Source organism: Protopterus annectens, chromosome 5.part1, assembly GCF_019279795.1.
Source record: "Protopterus annectens isolate FY-2018-M chromosome 5.part1, PAN1.0, whole genome shotgun sequence".
Taxonomy (NCBI): Eukaryota; Metazoa; Chordata; order Ceratodontiformes; family Protopteridae; genus Protopterus; species Protopterus annectens.
The window spans coordinates 343875853-343892779 of record NC_056736.1 but is presented as its reverse complement, the minus strand read 5'-3'; the positions used below and the strand labels follow the sequence as shown (position 1 = coordinate 343892779).

The following is a 16927-nucleotide window of genomic DNA, read 5'->3' as shown; positions in this document are numbered from 1 at the left end:
CGTCACAATGGCTGGAGTATAAAGGCATCGGCCGACGCCATCTTCTTCAGTCTTTCTTGCCACGCGGTGCCTGAAGCAGAAGCAGTTCGCTAGTGCCGGTCGGTCGGCTCCTGTGTTTTCAGTACCGAAGTCATCTAAAAGCTAAGTACCCCGTTGGGGAACATTTTTTCTTGCCTCAGCCGATGTCAGAACAAATTGAGAAAGTTAATAATTGTTTGTCTTGTGGTAAACAAATGCCTCATAAGGACTTCCATTCTTACTGTCTTCCTTGCCTGGGCCCAGACCACGACGTCTCGGCCTGTGCTGCCTGTGCTTGCTTTAATAAGCGCACTCTCAGGCGCCGGGCAGAATTTGCTGAAGACTTTTTTGGCTAATCCTTTGCATATATCATGCCGTCGGATCAACCGACAGCTCAATCTTCCAAAAAACGGAAGGACCGGGACCGGCATCCTCGGCCCGCGTCCTCTACCGATACTACTCCTAGACCCTCCGCTAGTGCTTCGGTCCCTGCGGAAGCGGTAATTCAACCGCTCCAGGCTGACGACACAGCGTTAGCTCGTCCTTCGGTCCCGGAGACCTCTCCGGTGCCGGTTGTTGATTTTCCTCCGGAAACCGAAGTTCTTGATTTACCCGACACCATTCCGGTGGACAAGGTCACTCCTGCACGTGGGGCTGCTAGGCCTCCTGTATCTATGTCCATCAAGGCCTTTGCACGTGCTAAGGCCGCCAGCCAGGCCAAGACCCATCCTAAACCTGCTGTTCAGGCACCCTCCTCTGATTAAACAGATAATGTCTCTTGCTGCAGACCTTATTTCCCTTATCAGGGGGTCTCAGCCTCACCCAGACAGAGGTTCTCAGCCTCCTGCAGAGAAAAGGCCTAGAACTGAGCAGACTGAAAAACCTCTCTTCAGATGAGGCCTCTGGGGATTCTGAGCATTCAGATATTCAAGAAGAATCCTTCCAGGCCTATGAGGACTCTGATGCTGAGGAATCAATTCCCTCTGCCTCTCCTCCAGGGGATTTCTCATTTGGTGAAGTCCTGCACTCAATGAGGGAACATTTCCAATGGCAGGGTCAGGAATTCTCTGATTCCAGGAAAAGGCTCCGTACCTTCCTAAAGCTTCCCCAGCACAGACCTTTAGCTATTCCTCCTGTGATGGATGTTTTGGATGATGTCTTCTCCAATTCCAGTGCTAACCCTGATTCTCTCCCCCTGCTCCTGTCAAGCCAGACAGATATTACAGAGTCCCTGACACTCACAAACATCTCTTTAAGGCCCACACCGTGGATTTCACAGGGTCCCAAGGGAGTGGCTACCTCCACTGCCAAGAATCCTTTGCCAGCGGATAGGGAAGCCAGGTCTATGGAGAGATGGGGTAAAAAAGTTTATACCTCTACCACCCTAGCCATGAGATCACTTAACTGCCTTTTTCATATGTTTCAGTACCAGGATTTTTTACTGGATGATTTACAGAAAAAGTTAGCCTCTCCTGAGCCTATTGACAGAAAGGCATTGCAGGATCACATACATAACACTCAGCAGGTTAACAATCATTTTCTTCAGTGTGGTTATGATGCATTGGAGGCTTCATGTAGGGCAGCTATGACTGGGGCTGTGATACGTATACATGCTTGGTTAAAAGATCAGCCACTGCCAGACCATGTCAAAGTAAAGTTACTTGATGCACCTCTGGAAAAACAGAAGCTTTTTGGCGCTAATGCACAAGATGTGTTGAAGTCCATTGAGGAAAAAGCTAAGTCAGTACAGACAGTCAAGGATTTCCTCCAGGTTCAGCCACCCAGATTCAGTAGAAACTGGCCTTCAAAGAATTGGTCCTTCCCAGACTCGGACAAGTTTCAAAGGGGAAAGAACAGGCGTGGCCGAGGCCAATACCGAGGCCCCTACAGGGGCCGCCAATGGCAACCTACAAATCAAAGAAGTGCTGCAGCCAGTCCAGCTGCACCACAAGGACAATCACAATTACTTGACTTTCATACCGCCTACAAGGGCTCAGAGAGAAGCACCCTTGGGCGGAAAATTATCCTTATTCTCAAAAAACTGGCATATCTTAACCAAGGACAGCTGGATTTTGGATTTAATAGACAAGGGTTACAGATTCTACTTCCATACTTTACCTACAAGACAAGGCATGCCAAACCTGCCACACCATCAAAGGGCAGAGGCACTCATTCAAGTTTCAAAGCTATTAAGTATAAAAGCAATAGAAAAGGTACCTCTTCAGGAACAAGGCCAGGGATTTTATTCAAGACTGTTCCTTGTTCCAAGAAAGGAAAACAAATGGAGGCCTATACTGGACTTGTCTACTCTAAATTCCTTTCTCATTGTGCCAAAGTTCAAAATGCTGACGTTACAGCAACTCCTTCCCATGCTGGGCAAGGGGTCTTGGCTGGTCACTCTGGACCTCAAGGAGGCATACCTGCATGTCCTAATCAGACAAAGCTGCAGAAGATTCCTCAGATTTCTTGCAGGGACAGAGCATTATCAATTCTCAGCATTGCCGTTTGGCTTATCTACTGCACCCAGAGTGTTCACGAAATGCCTGGCATCAGTAGTGGCACACTGCAGACTCAGGAATTCAAATATACCCCTACCTGGACGACTGCCTCATACAAGCAGACAACAGACAAACCTTAATAAAAAACTTGGACTATGTCATGCAATTACTACAGGCCTTGGGATACACAGTCAACATTCAAAAATCAAGACTATTGCCATCCCAACAGATTATTTTCCTAGGAGCCAAACTGGACACACAAACACAAATGGCCTACCTCACAGAGGAAAAACAACAGCAGTTACCAGAGTATTTCAAAGGCCTAGCACAGCTCTCCCAGCTGACTGCAGGGAAACTCCTGCAGGCCCTGGGGTTCATGGCATCATGCATTCTTCTGATACCTTTGGCAAGACTTCATATGAGAAAGCCGCAATGGTATTTGAAAAGCTTATGGTCCCAACACAGCCAAAGCCTAGAGGATGTAATCCCACTTATTCCATGTCTGCAAAAAGAATTCTTGTGGTGGGCTCAAGCAAGTCAATTAAACAAAGGCATGTCTTTCAACAGACCTCAAGCAGGTCAAATAATTACAACAGATGCCTCAGACCATGGATGGGGGGCGCACATGGAGGACAGATGCGTTCAAGGTCAATGGACACCAAAGGAAAGACATCTGCACATAAACCAAAAAGAGATGTTGGCAGTGATACATGCAATCGACAGTTTCGAAAAATCACTGCAGCAAGGGCATTTACTAATAAGGACAGACAACACCACTGTCATGTGGTATATAAACAAGCAGGGAGGGACTCATTCATACCCCCTCTGCAGACTAACAATGATTCTCTGGGAAAAAGCACTGAGTCTGAAGATACACCTGCAATCCCAGTTTGTGCCAGGCAAGGACAATGTACTGGCGGACAAGCTAAGCAGAAATTTCTTGGATCCACACGAATGGATGCTGCATCCCCACATTTTCTCACAAATAAAGACATGGGGACGACCGGACATAGATCTCTTTGCGTCTCACACGAATCATCACCTGGAAAAGTTGTGTACCAGGACCCACCATGCTCTAGCCTGGACAACAGATGCTCTCTCCTTCAGCTGGAATTCCCTAAAAATTTATGCATTTCCTCCTCTGCCACTGTTGACCAAGGTGATCCTGAAGATCAAAGCAGGACAACCAACAGGCATTTTGATAGCTCCAGACTTGCCAAAGCAACACTGGTACCCGTTGCTGTTGAGCATAACTCGGACCAAACCGTGGCCTCTACCCCTATGGCCCCTGCTCCTAACACAACACAACTACAGGACTGTTCACCAAAACCTGAAAACTTTACATCTGACAGCCTGGAGGTTACCTTAACTCCTTCCGCTTCCAATCTTTCTAAGGCAGTTCAGGACATCTTATTGGAAGCACGCAGACCGTCCACCAGAAAAACCTATTCAGCCAAGTGGAAGAGATTCAGCATCTGGGCTGCCAACAGGGGTCAGGATACAACAGTACTGAGTATGCCTCAGATATTGGAATACTTGGCAGAAATGTTTCATTCTGGACTCTCATATTCTTCCATAAAGATTCATGCCTCAGCAATCTCAGCAAGATACAATTGTGACCCACCAGTGTTCTCACATCCTTTGCTAAGACAGTTCCTGAGAGGGATAAAGAATATCAAGCCTCCCAGAAAACAACCAGTACCTGCATGGGACCTCAATTTTGTATTGGAAAAATTATCTCTTCCTCGCTTTGAGCCAGCAGCAACCTCAGAGATGCAATTTCTATCATGGAAAACGTTTTTTCTATTGGCAGTCACATCAGCAAGAAGAGTCTCGGAGATACAGGCACTCATGGCAGTACCTCCTTTCCTCATTTTTCATCAGGACAGAGTCTCTCTTAGAACAAATCCTCCTTTCATGCCAAAGGTAATTTCCAGGGTGTCTCTAAATCAAGCTATTCACCTTCCTTCTTTCTTCCCCAATCCTCAAAATAGAGGGGAAAGACTGCTGCATACCTTGGACATACACAGGCAACTACGCTACTACTTGGACAGAACTAAGGCCACCAGAAAGTCTGACCAGCTGTTTGTGGCCTATGCTGCTGGAATACAAGGAAAAGCAATCTCCAAGCAAACAATTTCAAAATGGATTGGACACTGCATCAGATTCTGCAATTCTTACCATGGAAAAAGTGTGCCAGCCAATATTAGGCCACATTCCACCAGAGCTATGGCCACATCCACAGCTTTCCTAAGAGGAGTGGCTACAAAGGACATTCTAGAGGCTGCTACATGGAGCTCCGTGCATACATTTACCAAACACAACAACCTGCCTTTATACTCCGGATCCCGAGCAGGCTTTGCTTCGGCAGTCCTGCAGGGCATTTTAGCTACACCATCTTTTTCTTAGCTCCATCCACCCCCAGCTTGGCTATGGTATTCAACCCATATGTTATGACTGCAGTTGCATTCTTGAAGGACATAGTACAGTTTTGTACCTACCATAAATGTAGATGTCCGATAGATATGCAACTGCAGTCATTCTCCCTCCTTCCCCTCTTTTCTTTCTTTTGGGTCCATTCCCCCTGTCCCTTTTAGCTGGGGGTATCTCCTATGGTGTATCTGTTTATTACTGTTGTGCATGTCTGGAATTGTTTATCCATTCACCAAATTTAGCCTGCCTAGAAGGGCACCTGGCATCTGGGGCAAGAAACACTGAAGAAGATGGCGTCGGCCGATGCCTTTATACTCCAGCCGTTGTGACGTCGGAGAGGCGACGCCGGACCCAGACGTTGGAATTCGGCCGACCGAGGGCTGCCTGAGGCAGGACAACCCATATGTTATGACTGCAGTTGCATATCTATCGGACATCTACATTTATGGTAGGTACAAAACTGTACTTTTTGCCCATGGTGCAGCAGATCCATCAGAACTGAGTCCGAGGAAGCCTGTAAGCCGGGGGAAAGATCCCCTGTCAACAACCTGTAGGAGACTGAATACAGAAACCGAGCCTTTAGGAGTCAGTGTAAGGCAGGGTATCCATGCCTTGAATTCTTCTGGTGAGAAACCTTTGTGGGCATTCCAACTGTTTCAAGTGTCTGGATTGATACATGCCAGAGGGGCATTATATTCAATGATGGGTCTAATAACAGTTGAGTTGGGTGGCACAGAATGATTTTTTTTTTCATATTATCTTAGCTACATGTTGGTCAAAGGCCAGATTGCTGTCTTCATATCCTTTACTACTGGGTCAACTCTTTGTAGTGTTTTATCGATGGAGTAATTAACTCATGCTGACAGTTTCCCAAAGGGTATTATAATGAATTTTGTAGCATTTCATTTTAGGCCATGGCTTTGGCACCAGTCACTTGTCTGTGTTAAACCCACTTGCAAGATGTTTGTGTTGCTCCCAGTTTGCAGTCATCTGCAGACATAGTTAGCCAGAGGCCTTTAATGTTGGCCTTAATTTCTGAGAAATAGATGCCAAACAGGAGTGGACGCAGCATGGAGCCCTGGGGTATCCCATTGGTGACCAGTCTCTTGCTGGATGTGGTCTCACCAATCCTGACTTCTTGGGTCCTGTCTGTGAGGCAGCTAGCAATCCAGAGAGTTATGTAAGGGTTTACACCTAACTTAGAGAGCTTATCAACAATGCTCAACTGAGGTATTGTATCAAGTACCTTAGCCGGGTCAAGATACACGCAGTATGCACTTATTTACCCTCCTCCATTTCCATTGCGACCCTGTCAAAGAAGTCTATCAGGTTAAGTAGACATGAACTTCCCTTAACAAAGCCAAAATGGGATGAGCCTAGTGTGTGTAGGTTGTCTTGTTAATCTTTTCCATGATAATTTATTCCATAGCTTTGCATATTAGGCTTGTTAGACTGATGGGTTTGCAGTTCCCTGGGTCAGTTCATGGTCTGTCCTTGTGAAGGGGAGTGACTGTTGTGATCCTCCATTCATTTGGAATGTAGTCTGCTTCAAGGCTGTAGTTGAGTGCCTCAAGTGGTCCTGATAGGTCAAGTATAAACTATTCAGGAGGCAACTGGGGATGTTGTTGGGACCCAGGGAGCCAGTGTTCTTGGCTTTAGGGAGTGCTGCCAGCACCTGGTCCCTGCTGATGACTGGCGGAAGTGTTTTGGAGGGGATTTCACCTGGTGGAGTGGAGAGGAAATGGGGGTGAAGTTTGAGCTGAATTTATCAGCAAGTAGATTTGCTATGTCACCCTAATCGGTGTAGGTGGTACCATTCAGCACCAGTTCAGCACAGTGTTGTGTGTTACCTCTAAGGTTCCGGATGTAGCTGAAGGTGGCCTTCTGATTGTTCTTAGCCACCAAGGCTGTCTTGACCTCGTAGTTGGTCTTGTTGGACTTAATTAGACCTCTTAGTTTCTTGTTTAGCTGTATAAGAGAGCACTCTTCTTTAAGGAAGTTGCTTTTCCTGATTTTGGCCATGAGTTTTCTTCTTTTATTATATGCCCTGTTTAGATGAGGATACCACCAGTGGAGTTTGTTTTTAGTGCTTGTTTTGAATGTATTTCTGGTAGGTATGGCAGCCTCTATGCAGCCATTCACATGTTTGTATAGTGACTCTGTGAGTAATTCTGCAAAGGTAGCTGTACTCTAGGGACTTGGGGGAGCCTTGAGTTTTGACAAACTGTCACTTAATAGGATGTAGTTTGCCTCTGAGTAGTTCCTAACTGTTACTAGTTTAGCTGGATTTCCTGGTTTGATTTTTACTTCGAATGAGACAGCTTTGTGATCCGACCTTACTATTGAGGATATGTCATGTTGTGTGTGTGTGTTTGGGGGGAGGGGGACAAGGCTCTTCTTTGCTGGTGAATACCAGATCCAGTGTATAGACAAGTAGTTAGTCAGCCATGAATAGGTTGTTTGGTTGGGTGGTGAGCCCCTCTAGTAGGGTTAGATAACAGTCGTGAGACTCTAGGGGCATAGATAGTGACCTTGTAGCTATCCTTGATGTGGTGAGCGACCTTACTGATAATGACTTTCACATGGATAAGCCCCATGGTATCATCCTGTTTAATCAACCTAGAGGGGTATGTTTGTTGCTAACATAGATCAAGACATCTCCACCTTTGACCCCCCCCCCCAAATCTGTGCTTTTGTTGATCTAAATGTGTAGAAGAAACTGTAGCCTTGCACTTTTGGTGTACTTTCTATGGCTTTAAACCCAGTCTCTGACATGGTGTAGATGTCTACATCCTCCAGAGTGAGGAGGGCTTGAAGGGTGTAGAGTTTTTATTTATTTTTTTATTAGGGCTCTGAACATTGAGAAGTAACACCTTAAGGCTGCTTGTAGACTTTTTCAGTAGGTTGGTAGTTTTGTCTTTTTAGTATTGCCTAAAAAAGGCCCTAAGGGAGTGGATAAAGTTTTGCCAATATACAAAAGCCTAGAAGGGACAGATGCAACCCACCCATGGCAAAGCAACTTGGTCTTTTGACCATGTTCTCCAGTGCTGATAGATAATGGATCCCCCTGGAGTGACACCAGAAAATAAGCCAATTATTAAAGTCAGTCATCTTCATACTACGGCATCATCCTTGATAAAGGTAGAATGCTACTCAATGCAAGGTTCATACCTATCTGTGACACGTGTTATGAGATATCCATTATATGTCTTTTCATATAGTCCAGTGAGGTATGTTTTGAGTCTGTTACACCCACTTGGACTATGATAGAATCATATTGGTACCTGGGTACAATAACTTGAATACATATGTGATTATGGATCCTGGCTCCAGAGCGGCTACTAACTTTTGTCTCCTCCTTGTCCAAACTGGTGAGTGAACATCTGTGTGTCACACAGTGGAGTCCCCAATGACAGAGTATTAAGTAAAGTGTATGCTAGCCTTATGGGCTTTGCATTTGGGGGACCATTAGGTGTAGGCTTATGTCAGATGTTTGGTATGCTTTAGTAATTGCTGATGATCAGTTTTGCCATTTGGTGGCTTTGGAGGCTTTTGAGATTTTGGAAGGTTTCCTTAAAGCACCTTAACATAAGACCATCTCTCTCTGGCGTGAATAGCATTTGCAAGAGATGTAGTTTGGGTATTCCTGACAACCTTGCTTGTATGGGAGATTTTTGCCTCCAAGAAAGTTGTGTGTCTACATCTCTCGCATACCGTGTTATTTTCTGTAATGATTAAATGGTTGTCAGAGAACATGAGACAATTGGTGCATTGCCTTATGATGCCCAAATCTAGTAGCCTGGCCACAGAGACATTTCAGAATTGCATTTCCATGTTGTCTGGACCTAATAGGGTTGGCTGTTTAGGATTAAGGACTGTGTTTTAACAGGGGTCTCCTAGGGTATTTTCTGGGGATAAGGGCGGGATGTTATATAATGGTAGAATCATCATCATCATCATCTCCTTTCAGCTTATCCCAGTTAGTGGTCACCACACCTGAATAATGGTTCTCAGAACAATTGACAGTGGAGTTTTTATGGTGCCGAGTTGCCAGCCCGGTTCCCAACCTTCCAGAGAAGATGCACACACCTAAGGCCAATTGAGAGTGTCCAATCCACCTACAGCATGTCTTTGGGAGGTAGGAGGAAACTGTAGCACTCAGAGGAAATCCACATGACCACAGGGAGGACATGCAGATTCCACACACAAGTCATCCCAGCCGAGAATCGAACCCGAGAACCTCTTGCTGTGAGGCGGCAATGCTAACCGCTGCACCACCATGGACACCCTCTATATATAATGGTAGAATATGTACTGCTATTCAGTGTACAAGCTAGCTGCATTTCTGCACAATGCCACACTGTATAGCAGGTTTTAGATCTGGTCCTAACTTTTTAGGTAAATTTTACTGTCTAGGCATTTGCTGCTATACAAGGCACTGCTAGCTGCTCCAGCCTGGTAGGCAGCTCCAAACAGAGAAAAAAGATTGAAAACCAACGCATGTATCCTCTAGTCAATAAATAATCACACTTTGAGCTTCCTGCAGTGCTTCCTAACTCATAGGTACCAGGTAAACACTTTCTACCACAAGATATCCAGTCCTGGAATTTCTTAATGTAAAAGCATAGCAAAAGCAGCTCTCAAGTGCAGATTAAACAACAAACTGCCACCAAGCAGCCAAGTCTTTGGCAAATTCAAACTTCTGGAAAGAGATTTGTTGGCACACAGACTAGAAAAGCCAACAAACAATGGAATGACTATTTTTCCTCCAAATTAAATAGATGTTTTAAAAGATGCTCAAAAGTAGTAGTGGTCACGGCATAAAGTAAGTAAGTATAAGTACAATAAATCAAGCAAATATTCTCATCTTAGCTTGGGTAGCTCTGGATGTATTTGAAACACTGTAAAAGCATTGCAGAGTTTAGTGTACATGAACAAAGAGCCTTGTACTTTACCTGACTTATAGTGGAGAAAACAGCTCATAAACTGATTCCTATGCTCTCTACCCAATAAACAGCCACACTTTCAGCTTCTTGCAGTGCTTCCCAACTCAGGAAGACCAGATAAACACTTTCTGCCACAAGATGCCTGATCCTGAAATTTCTTAATGTAAAAGCACAGCAAAACAACTTAAGTGCAGATAAAACAACTACCAAACAGCCAGGTCCCTGGCTAATTTGCCCTTTTGCAAAGAGATTTAGAGGCATACAGACTAGAGAAATTACTTTTTCCCAGATTTAAGTAAATGCTTTTAAAATGCTCAGAAACAATAGTCATCACTGTAAAAAGCAAGTACAAGTCCAGTTAATAAAAAAAAATAGTCCTGTCTTACTTGGATGGCTCTGAATCCATTTGAAACACTGGAAAAATATTGCAGAGTTCTTTGTAAGTGAACTGTAGGACTCCACTTTCTGAGCTTTCATATCGTCAGTGTCCTTCAGCTCTTGTCACCTTGTTTTTTATTGCTTGAGATTCTTCTTAGCCTTAGACTCACCAAGGAGGGTTTTCGCTCGTGCACCAGTTGATATAGAAGTATATTTCTATGATGTTTGCTGCCAAGAGTTTATTAAACTAAATTGATTGTATTTTTTTTACCCTGGCTTTAACAATGTTTGCATCAAAAATTAGGCAGTACAACTGAGTAGTTGTAATCTTATTTCTTGTTTGGGTGTCACTGTTCATTACAGGTTAGCTTTTAACTGTTATACTGAATTATTGATAAAAACATGTTATTGATAAAAAATGTTGATAATTTAATTTCTTATAGCCGTCATTTTGGCTTAGTGAAGAAAATAGATTGTTTTTACAGTTATCTGCTTATGACTAAATCTAGAATTCAGTTATTTAGAGTGTAATATACAAATGTAGGGTAAATGTGTCATTTTGCACTGTGCTTCATCACAAAATATCTAAAAGTGACACCTCACAATGTACATATGTCTTTCTTTATATGTATGTTTCCTCTTTAAAAATTCCGACTGGTTGATTACATACCTGTTCAAATTAATTTCAATAACAGATAATTCCTTTGTCAACAAAGTAAATATACGTTTTATTTTAGCATTTGTGTGTTTAAATCTCAAATCTGTCTATTCATGTTGTATACTGCCATTGTTGTATATATCTTCAGTGGTTTAGGTATGTTTAAACTTTTCAGAGTTGAATGTATGTCATATAGTTATTTGTACAACCTCTATTTCTGGTATTTCTTGATATTCATTCCTATAAAAGGGTTAGGGTTCCACACTTGGTGCTTTTGCAGGTTGAAAAGCTAAGTATGTCTTCTGTAATTTAGAACACCCTAAGTTATGGCTTGCCCTGTGCTCACTGTAGAAAGAAAGATTGTTTAATATGTTTGTAGAAGTTAGACTAGTTTTAATGTGGTGTAGTGTGCAGTGTGTCATGATCTAAAAAAAGGGAGAGCATCAGTCTCCCAACATGCATTTTGTACTGTCTTCATTCAGTAAATTTACTGAGATATTGATTTTCACTTCTGTTTGCAGAATTTAAAAAGAGTAGTGAGAACGACACCCAGAACAGTGATAACATTAACTTTCTGAAAGTAGCATGGTCTTCTAAGCAGCTGCCAACAGTAAGTACTAGTAATAGTTGTATTTATTCCTATATTGCATCTGATGGTTTATAATGTGTGGTATGGCACAGGAGGCTATGGAACTGATGTATTTGCCACTGTATTTAAATTATGGCACAGAAACTTCCTATTCTACCCAACTTCCTTACCTAATGTTACATCTAGGTGTACTGAATGTTTCCTCTTCTAACACCCTTCATGAATCTTTTCAACTCTGTTTTTCCAGACTGTCTTTTTTATATGCTGACTGTGAGTGCATTTAACATGACTTATTTGCATTTCATTGTAGTACATTCCAAATGTTCTTCCAGACTGAGACTGTTGTGTGCTGTACCCAATCTTCATTGTATTGAATGCTTTATCTGTTTTTGTTCAGGTTGTGTCCTTTCATAATCTGCCTCTTTGTTAGGGTTTTGAGGGTTTTATGCACCAAGTACATAGCAGTCTCTGCTTCAGATTTGCCAGCATAACCTTCTAAGACAGTCCTCATGCCCACCTCCTTGGCAACCTAGTTGATTCCTGGGGTTCCTATAAGTTCGTCGAAACTTCAGCAGTTCGAACACCATATGTTCGACCTGTGAAGTTTGAAAACTGTCTATCGCAAAGCCGCGGAACACTGAATCCTTTCCCAGGGAAAGAATTTGGTTGGCCATTTCTGCGGCTTCACTATTTTCAGCACTGTGGTGTAAAGTTACGGGTCGGGTTCAGGTAAGTGTGCGATTGTGCGGACGTTAGGGCGCGGGTTAGGTGAGTTAGGTTTAGGGCGCAGGTGAGGTGGGTTTGCAATAGTGACAGACTTTAGGGTTAGGACGGGATAGGCGAGTTAGGGGTACGGCGTGGGTCAGGTGAGTATGCAATAGTGACGGACCTCAGGGTTAGGGTTAAGGTAAGTAGATAGATAGTAGTGTATGTACAGTTTAGTGTAGGGTTAGATGTAGGATTTTAAGTGTATGTGTGTGGATTCCTGTTTTTTTGGTGTGCTTGTGTTGTGTGTGTTTCTTGGAACAGCGATCTTTTTCCCTGGGAAAAAAATCGCTGTTCTAAGTATTCGATGGTTTTGCACTTCGAGGTTAAAAGTTTGAACATATGGTGTACGAACTTCTGCCGTTTCGTCAAAGTGATATAGACCTGATTCATGGAGCTGCCAACAACTACCTTTGTTCTGCTGTAGGAAATAGGGCTTCTCTGACTATCCCTGAAGATGCTGTGAGACAGACCTGCCACTGTTTGAGGTCACTCTGTCATATGTGGTGGATGGGAGTCAGTCCATGGATGTAAGCAATGAAGGCACATTTCTAGTTTCACTTTCTGCAGGGATAAGTGATGCCTGCATACATGCCCTTTCATGGAATGCATAGAGTTGATTATGTACTCCTAGTCTGGTGGTAGCATGAGCATTAGTCAGATTGTCAGGCCAACCTTATATCTGATCTTTCCTCACCAAGATGAAAACGACAGAGACAGTCACTGAGCACTTACTATACATTTACTCCTCCATCCCCCTTTCTGAACCTTCATTGACCACATTCCATTCCTAAGTCATTATCTCCACTATTTTATATGGAAATGCAGCATCCTTGCCATCATGTCTCATGTATAGCCTTTATTTTTTCCCTTCTAAACAGTTTTGAGTTTGCTACCTGTCTGTCTAGTACTTTTTTGATTCATCCCATAGCTAGTGTACGTTTTGCTATTCTTACCTAGTGTATAGGGTTATGCTGCTCAATGCTAGAAGTCTAAATCTCAAAATGCACTCGCTCAAAGCACTCCTTAAAAGGGAGAACATCGACATTTGTGCTGTAACAGAGACCTGGTTCAAGGCAGCAGAAAACACCCCTGCACTACCAGGCAACAACTCATTCCACACCTTTCAGCCCCAGAACGTGGACCGAAGCGGTAGTGTGTCCATATTCATAAAAGATGCACACATCTCCAGACTGATAGCCCAACATAACGCATCAGAGATGCTTCAGGTGCAGCTAACATTGGGTAAGACAGTGATTCAGGTCGTAGCCTGCTGTAGGTCCCCAACCATGTCCCAAGCCTCACATTCCACGTTCCTAAGCACGCTGGAGAATATTAGAGTCCAGCCTAACACACTCATACTGGGCGACTTCAACTACCCCTCCATTAACTGGGAAAACTGCTCATGTACCAATACACTTGCCCAACGTTTCCTGGAATTCATTAATTCCAGTGGCCTGGACCAGCTTGTTCTTACCCCCACTAGAGGTAGCAACATCCTTGACCTAGTCATTACTAACATAGGAAACCGTTGCTCTACACCAATAGTCAACTCCTCCCCGATTAGATCCGACCACAAACTAATCACTTTGGAAATTCACATCCCTCCCACCCCTGCCCCCAAATGTAACCACCATGAAAAACTTCTCCAAAGCTAACTTTGGGCTCCTAAAAACAGAGGTGGCTAACTTCACGGCACCCATGCAAATGGGTAATAGTTGCATGACTGCCGAATCATACACCAATGCACTGTACGAACACACTGACAAATGCATGGATCTCACCATACCCAGTAGAACCAAGACACTCTCCTCCAAAAAAAGGAATCCAATCTGGTGGTTCCCCCTGCCATAAGCATACTCTACAACAGATGGAGGAAACTGATGCGGAATAAGGTGAAGTCCCAAGACTGGAAAAAAACCCTTATCAGCCTCAACAAAAAGTTGAGATCCCTCATCAAATCCTCTAAAGTTAGCTATGAAAACAGACTTGCAGCAGATAGTAAATACAACCACAAGTCCTTATATAGTTATGTAAAGAACCTCTACGACATTACTCAGATTCTCCACTCAGGACTTGTAGAAAAACTCACTAAGCTAGACATCAAGTCCTGTATCACTAGGTGGGTTGCAAACTGGCTTGCAGAACCCACAGAGTGAAAGTAGCTGACTCCAAGTCAGACTGCCGACTAGTCACGAGTGCAGTCCCACAGGGTTCCGGTCCTGGGTCCTCTCCTGTTTGGTATCTACTTCTCTGAAGTCCAGGCCAACATGAAGGGACTGTGGCTGACAAAGTTCGTAGATGATTGTAAGTTGGGAGCTATTATTAACTCCCCAAGTGATGTTGACATCCTACAGAATGGCCTCAGTGAGACCAATGACTGGTCCCAGAACCATGGCCTTAAGGCTCACTGCCAAAAAATGTCATCATCCCCTTTGGGAAAAACCCAGTTCCCATGAATTACCACATCGATGGTAGTCCACTGAACACAGAAGGCATTATAAGAGATACGGAAACACAGGTTAACAGCAACCTCTCATTTGATCACCACATTGCCACTGTGGTCAGAAAGTCCTTCTATGTGGCACATCTCATTACTAAGGGTTTTTCATCCAGGAAGAAGGAGGTCGTTGTCTCCCTCTGCTCTTCCCTCATTAGGCCAATCATCAAGTGCAGTGCCCCATTTGGCATGTACCTCACTAGACACCTGCAACAACTGGAGAGGCCGCAAGTTTTTGTTTGCTTTCCGTGTGATTAGGATTGTCTGTAGTAAATATTTTTGGAGAGGAATCAGTTTGCTGAGCATTTTCTTGGATTTTATAATCCTCATGTATACCTACCTGTCTGGTGTACCGTGTCTTATTGTCTGTATGCTTTATGAATATTGAATTGTTGCATGGGATGGTACCACACATACATACTGATCTCATTCTGTCTTGCCATCCTTTCTCTACTGTTTGATCTAACTTTGAGAGAGACATTTGAAAAGTAATTCACATGCCTCAAACAAAACCATACCCATTTTCACCTTTCACACTGACTGGCAGTAGTTGGACTTCAACCTCATCTAACTGTCTTAATTCCTTTATAAGTCGCATAGCTCTGCTGGCCTGAAACCAAAACATTCAGACCTTCCCATGGAAAGTACTGCCTTCCTAGCATTTGAAGCATACAATGATTGAATTCAAACAGCAGCATGTTTCATATCATTTCATTTTGTTACCCTGAATTATGAAGACTCACTCACCAGCCTGAAGAGCTTTTAATTCAGTCCAGTTTTTGTACAGGCATTTAACAGTGCTTTATTATTTGCTATTGTAATTTTACATAGCTGGCTATAACTGATTACTTTTAAGGGAGTCAGTTTTAATTAGGTAACTAGCAGCAGCGCATTGTTAGTGCTTGAACAGATGCATTTCAGCATGAACTTGCTTGTCTTAGCTTGTTCATAGGACTTACCTCTGCTGTTTTCTGAGTTGTTAACTTAATGCATTCAAAATGTCTTACTGACATTGACTATTATTTTTTTTTGATTGGGAAAATGTCCTATTATTTTCCAGTGCAGAATTTGTATTTGTTTTTCTGAATATATTCTAAGTAGAATATAGATTCGAGAATATTTTTGGAGAGAAACAAGCAACTTTTGTGAGCCTTTTCCTACCTAATTTACTGATGTCTCTTTCTTGTGATGGAGAATATTTTAACAGTAAAAGTAAAATCCCCCTTCAGCAACAAAAATGTTAGGTGGTACCAAGGTAAGTACAAATATTTTTTATGCTTCTGAAGAATCTAATATGAAACATTGAAGTGGAAGTTAAGGTACAATCTGATAAGGAACACAAAAGGTCAGGAAAACATTGTGTACCCAAGGGTGAGGTTCAGAGGCAGGTCAGTACCATAAGCTGCAGTCAGCATTCAGGTTCTGAACAGATTGATTTAAGTGTGCCTGTGCATGAAAGGTTTGGAATTTGTTCCAACCCTTTGTAGGTAGATATAGAAGTTCTTACCTCTGGCCACTCTACCTTCTACACATCACTGTAGTATGAGGTACTTTAGTTTCAGTCCAGAATGGAAAGTTGGATTATTTTAATTCTGAGGCTGTAACTGATTGATATATATATATATATATATATATATATATATATATATATATATATATATCAATCAATATATATATATCAATCAATCAATGTATGTATATATAAGCATCTTTATTTATCACTAAGATGTACACAAACCTAAATTAACAGAAAAGAATACAAACAATTATAACATTTTCTTTTTAACTACAGCATAGATCACATATAATTCTTTGCAACAATCACCAGTGCAACATTACAAAAAGTTGCTGAATTCCTGCCTTCCCTTAAACCTGACTTCTCCTCCTCCTGAACATTATTATGCATGTATTGTCCCACAGTTTCCATTTACTTCTATGTAATTTGTTGCTTCCCTTTTCCAGTTTACCTTTATAATGTTCAGTATGTCAAATACAGTTGGTACACACTTTTGATTTCCATTTTCTAGTACATGCTTTTTGGCAGCCAACAGAATTAAACTTAATAGGGCCTTACTATGTCTAGGCAATTCATATCCTGTGTTCCAGTTCAAAAGAATCATTTCCTCACTTAGTCATTTGCTC

The 16927-nt window shown here is 42.7% G+C and overlaps 1 protein-coding gene across 1 annotated transcript in view; it reads left to right on the top strand.

Moving 5' to 3' along the window:
* Positions 1-16927, top strand: part of INPPL1 (inositol polyphosphate phosphatase like 1) — a 1746155-nt gene that overhangs the window by 1473484 nt on the left and 255744 nt on the right. Inside the window, exon 21 of the mRNA XM_044073026.1 lies at positions 11453-11541. Coding sequence (XP_043928961.1) covers positions 11453-11541 — 89 coding nt within the window. The remainder of the gene's footprint in view (positions 1-11452; positions 11542-16927) is intronic.